This window comes from Xyrauchen texanus, chromosome 15 (assembly GCF_025860055.1).
Source record: "Xyrauchen texanus isolate HMW12.3.18 chromosome 15, RBS_HiC_50CHRs, whole genome shotgun sequence".
NCBI lineage: Eukaryota > Metazoa > Chordata > Actinopteri > Cypriniformes > Catostomidae > Xyrauchen > Xyrauchen texanus.
In genome coordinates, this window is record NC_068290.1 from 27,691,935 (window position 1) to 27,704,648 (window position 12,714).

The 12,714-nt window shown below is 36.8% G+C and overlaps 2 protein-coding genes across 2 annotated transcripts in view; one reads left to right on the top strand and one right to left on the bottom strand.

Annotated features, from left to right (window-relative positions):
* LOC127656041 (39S ribosomal protein L13, mitochondrial-like) overlaps positions 1 to 6,564 on the bottom strand; it is a 19,165-nt gene extending 12,601 nt beyond the window's left edge. Inside the window, exons 1-4 of the mRNA XM_052144174.1 lie at positions 6,491 to 6,564; positions 5,963 to 6,086; positions 4,518 to 4,611; positions 4,227 to 4,287 (exon numbers count right to left, since the gene is read on the bottom strand). Of these exons, the coding sequence (XP_052000134.1) occupies positions 4,227 to 4,287; positions 4,518 to 4,611; positions 5,963 to 6,086; positions 6,491 to 6,517 (306 nt within the window). The 5' untranslated portion in view covers positions 6,518 to 6,564. The remainder of the gene's footprint in view (positions 1 to 4,226; positions 4,288 to 4,517; positions 4,612 to 5,962; positions 6,087 to 6,490) is intronic.
* mtbp (MDM2 binding protein) overlaps positions 6,523 to 12,714 on the top strand; it is a 27,095-nt gene continuing 20,903 nt past the window's right edge. Inside the window, 5 exon segments of the mRNA XM_052143481.1 lie at positions 6,523 to 6,553; positions 8,900 to 9,079; positions 9,304 to 9,445; positions 9,590 to 9,704; positions 11,171 to 11,290. Of these exon segments, the coding sequence (XP_051999441.1) occupies positions 6,523 to 6,553; positions 8,900 to 9,079; positions 9,304 to 9,445; positions 9,590 to 9,704; positions 11,171 to 11,290 (588 nt within the window).

Consider the following 12,714-nt stretch of genomic DNA (forward strand, 5'->3'; position numbering starts at 1 on the left):
TGTCAAATTTGAAATTCCAATATCCAAAGCAAATGTTTTGCAGGAAAAGAAAAACTGTCAATTTTTACTAAACGTACAAGGTAAACATAAAAATAATTATGTTAATTCCATTACATAACCCAACGTGCCAACTGAATACACAAGACAACAGTCATTTTAGGCGCATCTTCTAAACTTAAAGTCTCCTCGCCTACAACACGCAAAACCAAGCCAATCATACTTTCATCAGGACAGTGTTTAACATGAATCAGGGGTTTTTTTCTCTCTGACTGGTAGATGGCTGATGGATGAAAGATGACTCTGGGCACGATAGCTCTTTACAGCTCTGTCACCTTCCTCTGATCATTATCCACAATTATCCCTGATACATTCCCCCCTCGACTGGAATAACTCAGACGAAGTCGAGCATTCATCTTGTTAATGGCAGAGAATGAGCCAGAGAACTGGAGAGGGAAAAAGCAGCCTGTATTTGAGTTTCTAATTCTAGGCCATGGCGCAGCAACTACACAGCACGGTGCTTCTTCAGTTGGGTTATCCTGGCCCCGTGCACAGGAGCAGGCGGAGTCAGGGTCAATCGCGTACATGCCTGGACTATGGATGGGTTTCAAATAACAAGCCAAAGCTCTGACTGTCACTGTGGAAAGTAATGGTCATGGTTTTTTTCCTGCTTTATTTTCAGACTTTTGCCCATTTATTGGGGGTGGGGGGAATTGGGGCACATCACAGCCCAGACTCGAACCTTTGTCACCTGCATGAACACAGCGGCACAATGTGTCTGGAGCAAGTGCACTAACAACAGCTCAAACTTGGACCATCCTTAAAAAAATAAAAAGATTTCTTCTCTTACCCTTTATCACTGGCATAGCCACAGGTGGGCCTGGGCCAGTGCCACCCACTGGGCATTCATGCCCACCCAATCATTATCTTATGCCCCTGTACCCCTAACAGCCATAGCTTAAAACAAACCAAATCACTGTCTTTATAACAAAGCTATATACAGTGAGGAAAATAAGTATTTGAACACCCTGCTCTTTTGCAAGTTCTCCCACTTGGAAATCATGGAGGGGTCTGAAATTGTCATTGTAGGTGCATGTCCACTGTGAGAGACATAATCTAAAAACAAAAATCCAGAAATCACAATATATGATTTTTTAACTATTTTTTTGTATGATACAGCTGCAAATAAGTATTTGAACACCTGTATATCAGCTAGAATTCTGACCCTCAAAGAACTGTTGGTCTGCCTTTAAAATGTCCACCTCCACTCCATTTATTATCCTAAATTAGATGCACCTGTTTGAGGTCGTTAGCTGCATAAAGACACCTGTCCACCCCATACAATCAGTAAGAATCCAACTACTAACATGGCCAGGACCAAAGAGCTGTCCAAAGACACTAGAGACAAAATTGTACACCTCCACAAGGCTGGAAAGGGCTACGGGGAAATTGCCAAGCAGCTTGGTGAAAAAAGGTCCACTGTTGGAGCAATCATTAGAAAATGGAAGAAGCTAAACATGACTGTCAATCTCCCTCGGACTGGGGCTCCGTGCAAGATCTCACCTCGTGGGGTCTCAATGATCCTAAGAAAGGTGAAAAATCATCCCAGAACTACACGGGAGGAGCTGGTCAATGACCTGAAAAGAGCTGGGACCACCGTTTCCAAGGTTACTGTTGGTAATACACTAAGACGTCATGGTTTGAAATCATGTATGGCACGGAAGGTTCCCCTGCTTAAACCAGCACATGTCAAGGCCCGTCTTAAGTTTGCCAATGACCATTTGGATGATCCAGAGGAGTCATGGGAGAAAGTCATGTTGTCAGATGAGACCAAAATAGAACTTTTTGGTCATAATTCCACTAACCGTGTTTGGAGGAAGAAGAATGATGAGTACCATCCCAAGAACACCATCCCTACTGTGACGCATGGGGGCGGTAGCATCATGCTTTGGGGGTGTTTTTCTGCACATGGGACAGGGCTGACTGCACTGTATTAAGGAGAGGATGACCGGGGCCATGTATTACGAGATTTTGGGGAACAACCTCCTTCCCTCAGTTAGAGCATTGAAGATGGGTCGAGGCTGGGTCTTCCAACATGACAATGACCCGAAGCACACAGCCAGGATAACCAAGGAGTGGCTCTGTAAGAAGCATATCAAGGTTCTGGCGTGGCCTAGCCAGTCTCCAGACCTTTGGAATCTTTGGAGGGTGCTCAAACTCCGTGTTTCTCAGCGACAGCCCAGAAACCTGACTGATCTAGAGAAGATCTGTGTGGAGGAGTGGGCCAAAATCCCTCCTGCAGTGTGTGCAAACCTGGTGAAAAACTACAGGAAACGTCTGACCTCTGTAATTGCAAACAAAGGCTACTGTACCAAATATTAACATTGATTTTCTCAGGTGTTCAAATACTTATTTGCAGCTGTATCATACAAATAAATAGTTAAAAAATCATACATTGTGTTTTCTGGATTTTTTTTTTAGATTATGTCTCTCACAGTGGACATGCACCTACGATGACAGTTTCAGACCCCTCCATGATTTCTAAGTGGGAGAACTTGCAAAATAGCAGGGTGTTCAAATACTTATTTTCCTCACTGTAAGATGCACATTCATTTGACGGGCATCTCGGATCGTGCAGTAACTTTATTTTCCTCGCTAATAAAATATTAGAGACAAATGGCATTAGTAAATTAATTGCTATTATTTAATTCATTAATTATTTAAATAACTTCTATCTGTTGCATCAAATGCTTGTGATGGCATTCATAAGCAACACTGAAATAATTTATTTTGGATGCCAAAATATGTTCTCAAAATTCCTAAAACTATTAAACTCCAGCCTCTTTATTTTCCCCGTCCATCTCAAATAAAAAATGTCCAAATATCATATGCATGAATTTATTGCTATGAAAGGGATAGTTCATAGATTTAACCACTGGAGTCTTATGGATTACTTTTATGCCACCTTTATGTGATTTTTGGAGCTTGAAAGGCCTGGTCACCATTAACTTGCATTGTATTGACCTACAGAGCTTAAATATTCTTCTAAAAATCTTTGTTTGTGTTCAGCAGAAGAAAGTCATACACATCTGGGATGGCATGAGGGTGAGTAAATGATGAGAGAATTTTCATTTTTGGGTGAACCTTCCCTTGAATCTTATTTGTCATAGCTTAGGGAAACAGTCTTATGCATAGATAACTCCGAATTTCTCTACTTCCGAAACGGATTCCTTTATGCTTTTTCTTTCCTAGCGCATCAGCAACATCTCTCCCACATTTTAATTGAGTAGAACCGACACTGACACAATCAGAGAAATAAAATGTTAATTTATTGACAGTAAAACAAAGCGGAGACAGCAACAATACCCATTTCCGTCATTTCATCCATCCAAAGACACAAGCAAATTGGTTAATTCTGTGGTTAAAATGTCGTGGGTAAATCCCCGAATCAATAAATACACCCCTGGAAAAAAAAAAATGGTATATATAACCTATATCGCTGTACTACTTTGTACTTTTCTGAGCAATTCTGGAACTTTGTATTTAGGCACTTGTCATTTTGTCAACTTAGTATGAATTGCTTTTTAAAGCCATCCTTCCAAACGATGAGGGTGTGATTCACAGCGCAGGCTGAGAGAGACTTTTTTTAATTATCCAGGTGCGTAAACAGTAGGCGACACTTGTAGAGGTGTATATTGGAAGGAAATAGATCAGGTTCAACAGACATGAAAAGATGCTGTTATAAAAATATAAAAGGTGTTTGAGCCTTGAAAGAGCACTTTAAAATCCCTCTGAAGTTGAGACAGAAAACAAGTTCTAAGTTGTCTGAAGGACAGACAAGGAAAAAAGTAGCAGAGATAAGCAGTAGAAAAAAAAAGAAAGTGAAAAAGTGATATGAGAGGTCAGAAAATACGAGGTCTGCATTCATGCATAGCATTTATTATGCAAATCATGCAGATTATGAGAATATTTTGCTTGGCAACTGCCACTATCTCAAACTATTCAAAAACATTTGGGTATAATTTACATAAATTAATAAATTAATCACCGTCACCTCCCTCCAAGGATGCAAGGCAATTTTATTAACATTATAAACAGGTTTGTAAAAGTGACAGGTTTGTGAGTAACGTGGGGATTCCGCTATTGTAAAAAATAGTTGCAAAATCCAATTTGTTACAGAGAAATTCAAATTTACAATTTAAAAGCCAAATTAAGAGAACAGTACTCACAGCTGTAGGGTCTTTTTTGTGCATTTGGGCTGCTGTAAGTTGTTTGAATCCTCCAGGATAACTGTTAGAAGGAAAAAAAAATAAAAAGATATTTCAATCAGATTTACAAATCACTTTCTAAATATTTTGGAAAGCAGCACATTGTTTCAATTTCATGCACATGCATATTGTATATCAAGCGGTTTCGATCTCAAATTCCTTTTTGCTCCTTTGTCAGCACAACAAAAAAAAAAAGCAGAGCATAGCCTAGAGCACTGACTAAATGAAACCCTATAAAGTAGCTAAGTTTACCCAGTGTGAGATGAATACACTTTCTGTTCCCATTTGTTTCCAGAGAAGGCGATGTGTCGGGTGTTCATGACCACCACATGATCTCCAATATCACCTAGGAATAAGACAGATGTACAAGATTAAATCTGCACACTCAAATTGAACCCTTAAGGAACAATAAGGCATTCTAGTGTAGGATCCATTTAGTTCTTTAAGGTAATTTCTGATAAATTATACAATATACACAGATTACACTTCTTCAGTCATGACCTGAAGTCTAATGAAGTGCTGATGACAGCTTTAGGGGCCCCAAACATATTTGAACACTTAAACCACACTTAAAATGCATGAATATCTTGCACAAACACACTTCAAGCTAAAAATTTTACATCTATAAATTATAAAACAATAAATATATACTTTTAAATTGAGACAAAAAAATATTTAGACATTTTGTGAACAAGGAGAAAAAAAAAAAAAAAAATTTATATATATATATATATATATATATATATATATATGTTTTCTTTTCTTTACATTTTTTATTTTTTATTATACATCCCTTTAAAGATGAGATGTTAAACAAGGGCTAAGTGAAAAAATTAACAATTTCCAACAAAAAATAATAAATGTTTATTTCAACCCATTCAGTGAAAACATGACCCCTCCTTCCGCAATCCTGGCAGAATAACTGACGGCCTGGAATGTTCATCTCTTGTCCTGTTATGCTCATTCATCTATCAGAGTGAAAGTTTCATTAAAAACTCTCAGCGTGTCTCAGGGAGGAAGTACCATCAGTTGCCTCCGATGAAGGCATTCTCCCCTGTAAGAGATCTGCCCACAAATATATAGCGTGCAGATCCAGCCTAATGTATCAATTCCAGAGCCTGTCAGAACCATGAGTCCTGACACCTTACGTCTCACTGGAATTAGTTGCCACACGAGCATCTTTTCACATTCAAAGCGAAGTGAAAAATGTATTTCCTGCTGGGAACTTGTGCTATGAGAATAAATTCTGATCACAGTTTGTGATAACCCTTTTGCTAACTAATAATTTACAGTTTACTTCTACAATAAAAAAATATTATTCACTAAATAACCAGGTTTTTTTTTTATTTTATATTGTTAAGTGTCAATCTTTTATATTAAATATAAAAATAAAAATATGATCACCACTCTGCCTGTGCAAGATTCATAAACTAAGGGGGGAACAACACGTAGCCATACTTGTACAGTAAATGTAACAATGCTCCCACAAAGGAAGAAGGCAACTGAAATAAAGGTGGATCACAATTTTGCACAAGGTTAGGATGCATAGGGCAGCACTGTCAATGTTTTTAAACGGTGATCTTTTGCTTCCATCTTGTGGCCATTCGGCACCTAAACATTTTCTACGAGATCTGTCAACGAAGCTCTGAAAGAAAGATACTTGTTTATTCGTAAACACATTTGGATGATTTACTCACTCAGTGGATGGTAAATGGGTTTATGTTTCCCTTGAAGCCGAACTGCACACATAGTGGCAATCTTTCCTGGAGGCTGCAGCCTGGCGTCTACGAGCAACCAGGATCTTGCAAAGGTCGCCCATTGCTTAATATAAGAAAATGAAAATAATTTGTGCAATGACAGATAGTCTATTTGACTTTTGGTGATGACTGAGTACAATTTCAATGGGTGAAACAAGATGTGTTAACCTGTCACATATCAACTTATGCATTGGCACACCTTTTGGTGACGACTCATATAACAGTCCCTAATTTCCAAGAACACTGGTGCAGGTCAGTCAGTTAGGAATCATATGTATCAAAGTATTTCAGCACACAACAAGTGCATACATTAGGTATATCTAACTTTATTTATCATAAGCTTGTAAGGACATAGCTAAAAAGACCATGGTTTCCATCGAAGTAGCAGCATCGGTTGACAAAACAGTTTATTCAAATGAAACAGGAAAAGTTTGATCGTGACATAGTACATCAACAATAACATCTCACCTGGGCTGATCTTGAAAAACTAGACATGTCACATGAGCATTTCCCCTCAGTGTGGCTATAGTGGTACAGCAGCGATTTGCTTCCCTTTGACCAACATGTGGACATGTGGTTCCTTTTCAGTAACCGTCATTTAATATTCACACATTTATATTTGACTTTTATGATTTACTTTAATTCATAATAAACTCATAATGATAAAATGTATATTTTTAATTAATACCCGAACGATACGTTTTATCATGTATCAGTGTGTTTTTATTTGTTCCTACCGACTATATTTTTGGTAGCGCTTGCGTCATCGTCGTCGCGTCATTTCGGAACGTCCGTATTTACTATAAACGCGCGTAAATTTGTTTTTATATTTGAGTTTGTCTCGTGCCTGAACAAGTTAACATTATTTTACATTAACTCCAGTACGTACAGCTATGGGCATATATTTGCTTGTTATTATAGTCAACCAAAGAAAGAGCGCTCTTTCAATGGTAAGAGTTTTTATTCAACTCAAGTCAATAAAAAGCTTTATTTGCATGCCCGTAGTACAAACAGTATACACTACTACCAAAGCAGGTTGTTCTGTGATAAAGTAATACTGCGAAATAAACTGTTCAGTGGTAACACATGATAAAATAATGACAAAAGACATACTGTAAAATGTAATTTAACAATAAAATATTTTAAAATTAAAGCTCGAATAATACATTTAATATATTATCAGCGATGCAAACTCATGAGATGTGACAAATGCGATATCGTCATAGCAGGTGTTCTAGATATATATTTTGATTTGCTTTGTTTTTTGGTATTTAAAGAGACCTGAGAAAAGCAGGTTTGATTATGTTGACAGACTTTTAAAAATTAAATTAAAGAGTTAAATAGACAGTGTTTTCAAAGCTTTTTTTGTTACTGTCACAGTGTCACTGTCAATTTATTACTGATTGGATGGAAATACCCAAATAATTTAGGCCTAATTTTCTTTTCTTTTTTGTGTGACACAATGCTGTATGCAGACAGTGTTAACATTATTGTTGTTATTATTATGTATATTTTTTATTGTAGTGGTTGTTGCAGCCAAACAAGTGTGTGATAACCTCAAATACATTTCTAGCATTAGTTTAATACAGGTTCCTCCATTTCCAGGTAGGTATACAGTTGAAGTCAGAAGTTTACATATACCTTAGCCAAATACATTTAAACTCATTTTTTCACAATTCCTGACATTTAATCGTAGAAAACTTTCCCTGTCTTTAGTAAGGATCACTATTTTATTTTAAGAATGTGAAATGTCAGAATAATAGTAGAGATGTTATTTCTTTCATCACATTCCCAGTGGGTCAGATGTTTACATTCACTTTGTTAATATTTGGTAGCATTGCCTTTAAATTGTTTAACTTGGGTCAAACATTTTGGGTAGCCATCCACAATCTTCTCACAATAAGTTGCTGGAATTTTAGCCCATTCCTCCAGACAGAACTGATGTAACAGAGTCAGGTAAATGTTAAATGGTCTGCACTTATATAGTGCTTTTTTAACCTTAGCGGTTTTCAAAGCGTATTACACTGTGACTCATTCACACACACACACACACTCACACACCAATGACGGCAGAGCTGCCATGCAAGTGCTAGCCTGCCATTGGGAGCAACTTGGGGTTCAGTGTCTTTCCCAAGGACACTTTGCATGTGGAGTCGTGTGGGCAAGGAATCGAACCACCAACACTGTGATTAGATTAGTGGCCAACCCACTCTACCAACTGAGCCACAGCCGCCCCAATCCCAGAACAGGTTTGTAGGCATCCTTGCTCACACACACCTTTTCAGTTCTGCCCACAAATGTTATATTGAGTTGAGGTCAGGGCTTTGTGATGGCCACTCCAATACCTTGACTTTGTTGTCCTTTTTTGCCACAACTTAGGAGGTATGCATGGGGTCATTGTCCATTTGGAAGACCCATTTGCGACTGTAATTTAACTTCCAAGCTGATGTCTTGAGATGTTGCTTCAATATATCCACATAATTTAAATGGTTGGGATCGTGTTCTTCGGATTGCAAGCCTCTTTTTTTTCCTCAAAAACATAACGATGGTCATTATGGCCAAACAGTTAAATTTTTGTTTCATCAGACCAGAAGAACTTTCTACAAATAGTAAGATATTTGTCCCCATGTGCACTTGCAAACTGTATTCTGGCTATTTTATGGTGGTTTTGTAGCATTGGCTTTTTCCTTGCTGAGAAGCCTTTCAGGTTATGTCGGTATAAGACTTGTTTTACTGTTTACTGCACTTCCACTATAATTACATTTGTTTCATACATTCATGTGAAATAAACAAGTTTTAAAGTGATAATGTAGTAAAGTACATCTGATCATTTACTGACACCCTTTAGTCTTGTGTATTTCCAGTGATGCATCTCAGAGTGGGAGGAATTGTGCTCTCAACACAGTGACAGTGAGGAATCAGAGTTGTCCGCTCTAGACAGCTGGATCACTGCCTTCCAGGAGCAAGAAGAACAGAGCCAGCTGGCAGAAAACCCATCCTACACAGAGTAAGAGATCACACCGATTTTTACAGCTCCATAATCTCACAAACAACCAGGCTGTTTACCATTTTTAAAACATTGAAATGGTTTACATAAGTACTATAATATGATAGTAAAGATAGTATACATTGTCATTTTTCAGTATCAAGTATTGTGTTTACTTAAAGTATTTGAGATGGAATTGCTAGTTCCTTTACCATAGTTCTATTATCACAACTTGGCAGTATTCATATGTATTCAGTTTATATTTTATTAATGTAATATTTGTTCTTAATGGCAGGGACGTCTTTGCTGGAAGTGATTGTACTGTGTTTGCATGAAGAGGTGGGGTTAAATGATATGTAGTCAATGATTGCCTCTTTAAAGCACATGCGGGTGTGTCTCTCGGCATAGATTATCATGGTCGCAGAACATAGTGCAGGGTAATATCTAATACACTCTATTACTGTTGTGCTAATGGCTGTAATGAGTTATCAATTCAGAGGTTATAGATCTGTCCTCTTTATTTATGAGCTCTCCTATCCACGGTGTCTAATGTCTCTGTTTCTCATTTTCGTACTGTAAAGGTGGCAGAAAGCAGCCATGTACCTGGAAGCCCATATATGTTCTCCCTCAGTGATTGGCAGCTGTGTGGATGTGAGGGAGATCTGGAGAGGTGGACTACAAATTAGAGAGAAAAAGGTACATTATTCAGTTTGACACTTTCTTTGTTTAAATATCTTTGCATTTGCATCATGTTAGCTAGCAATACAATGAACTTTTTAAAAGTTTAGTTTTTTTCCAAACCCTTTAAGCTCGGAACATTTAATATAGCATTAAATATCACATACAATTATTTAGAGGCGTAGCCTACGCACAACATGATCAGGTGCATAGGGCAGAGAGGATTGTTCAATGTAATTACATATGGCCACCTGTAGATGGCACCAAGTACATGACAGTCTCAATGATGGCTCAAATGACACAGAATGTATCTGAATGAGATCTTGTTTCTCATGCCTACATGCTTTGAAGAATGAGCATACCTTTAGTCATATTTGTATTTGTAATTAGTTATTATGTACAATTATTATGTTTTATTTGTTTGGAGAGGCTTTTTGACACTAGGATACATTATTTTTGTAATGCTATGAATCTTGATTTCTTTCTCATATTATCAAACATTTTTACTCACTTACAGGTGACATGATTCGGAACAAAACAAAAGCAGTTTTTCAGAGCTACCATTTTTACAGATAGTTAGATATAATTTCAAATCATTTTAGCAGTTTCTTAGGCTGATAGTTTTATAATTTATCATAATCTGTATAATTAGAAATGATACCAAACAACTGAATTTTTTTGGATTTTTTTTGTGTAGTTATAAGCCTAGCAAGCCACTGAAAATGGAAATCTTTAAAAACACCTTCAGAGCTCGTAGGGTTAACGAACCATAATTGTAGAATGACTTCTGACCACCAGAGGGCACCCACTTGTAAGAAATACAATAGCGAATACAGTGGGAGTTATTAATTTGTGAAAATCTGTAAAGACAAATATGGAAAGACTTCAGACCTAAAGAAAAAAATATGTTTAGGGAAATTCGAAGCAGGAAAAATTTAGGTCTGAGCATAAATAGGGATCTTGTAAAAAAAAAAAAAAAAAAAAAAAAAGAGTATTATACAATGGAGCATTATACATGCTTTGGTTAAGAAAAAACAGCAGCACCAGTAAAAATATGTGGCTTTGTGGTTCATCTTGGCCAAATTGAAGTGAATTACAGGCATTAGTACAAAGTAAGCCTTTTGAAGCTGTACAAAGACCATTGATTGAGTTTGGGTAATAATCTCATGGTCATACTGTTTCCATTGCACTACAGATTTCATATAGGTCATGACCTCTCATGGAGCAGGTCAGAGTTTACTAAGTATCACGGTAACTAAAGGGTCCATGATATCATCTTTTTTGTTTGTCTTTGCATTGTCTTAGGCTCAAGTTCATTAGGGATTTGGCTAATCCAAGAACAAGCTTTGAGAAAAATTTGTTGCAGTTACTCTTATGTTCTTGAACCAGCAGAGTTATTGTAGTGAAATATAGACTATTCCGAGTGACACTTGCAAATCTCTCCTCGGCCCACACTGAATGACTTTCTTGTGTGTTGTTTTCAGTTTGTCTCAGAGCTGAAGTTCGATGATTTCTGTCTGAGTGCCCAGAGAAGAGATCATTGGTGTGATGTACTGTATCACACAGACCCACAATGCCCCACTGATCATAAAGTACGCATTGAGGTGAGCAGCATGGTTTTTGTCTAGATTTGAATTAATTTTCACAATCGCTCTGTTCTGTGTTTTTTCAGGGTCATTAAATATTTTTAATACTTTGACATCAAATATTTCAAGTTTCTTGTGCAAGAAAGAATGCCCCAATGACTTGGAGCCTGTGGAAAAACAAGTGTGTTTATGATGTTGTAGCTTTTGTGGAATTATACAGGCCTTACATAAAATATACTGCAAAATAAAAACCAAATTATTTTATAACAAAAAAAGTATAATTTTTTTCTGGCACGCATAAAAATAGATGGCTAAAATTAAAATTTATTATTTTTCGTGGTGAGGCCAGTGGAAATGATCGCAGAGCAAGACAAATCTGAACTACTGACCCCAACGGACAAGCAGAAAATGAATTACCATTGAGCCCTATTTCTGGTCTAGTCATGTTCATAATATCCTATTTATTTTATTATAATAAACATTGCATCACCCAATAAGTTGAAAGTAGGAAAGAACTATAAACAAATTATTTTTATTGTTTGCATTTAAATTCATTACCACCCAAAGAGTAATAAAAGTTTCAAACTGAGGGAAATGGGAATGAGATCTAATGTACACTTTTTAATATTTTATATCAAACAGTTCTACTAAAGATTGTTTCATAAGATAACTGAAATTAGCGAGGGCATTTGTGGCTCTGTGAAGGAGGCATTTCGAAGTTTTATTTTGCCAGTTTCCTGCTCTATCCTTCCCTCTAACGCTCATGTTCTGTCATAAAAATGCAAGTGTGGAATGTAACAGTAATGAGTTTTCTGCTGTAGATTAATCACAGTGGTGGTTGCAAAGACTACTCCAATGGAACAGATTGCACCCTGCAGTCTGTTTACAAAGGACTTGTGCATTTACTGACTTTCTGCTGATTAGTATCATTAACTTCTTTCCTTTCGCACCTGTCATACTTATGTACTTTATTATTTTCATATGCCCTACAATCAGCATGAAAATGTTATTCTGCCCTGCATCAGAGTTTTTCTTAAGATATTACATCCCATCTGCCGTTGTAGCCGTATATCTACTGAGAGGTGATGGTATTTACATGGGAACATTTATTCAGAGCACTTCCAGTATTTATAAACCCTAATAGTGTAATCTAATGGGATTTGAAAGGTGGAAAGAACACTTTTAAGAGATCTTCCTTTTTTGTAATCAAAACCAAAAAATAGATAATTGGTGTGGGTAGTCAGACCAAAGTGGTATATCATTGTAACAGCATATATAATTAGTTATTTCTGCTGGAAAATCAATAACAACGTTTTATGTGTAACCACGTGGTAATGCCTATTTTTGGATTAATCCAGTGAGTTAATATCTACCTTATCTTATATGATTATTTTGTCTTTTTATTTGCATCCTGATGGCTGCAAACCAAAAGATAGATTATT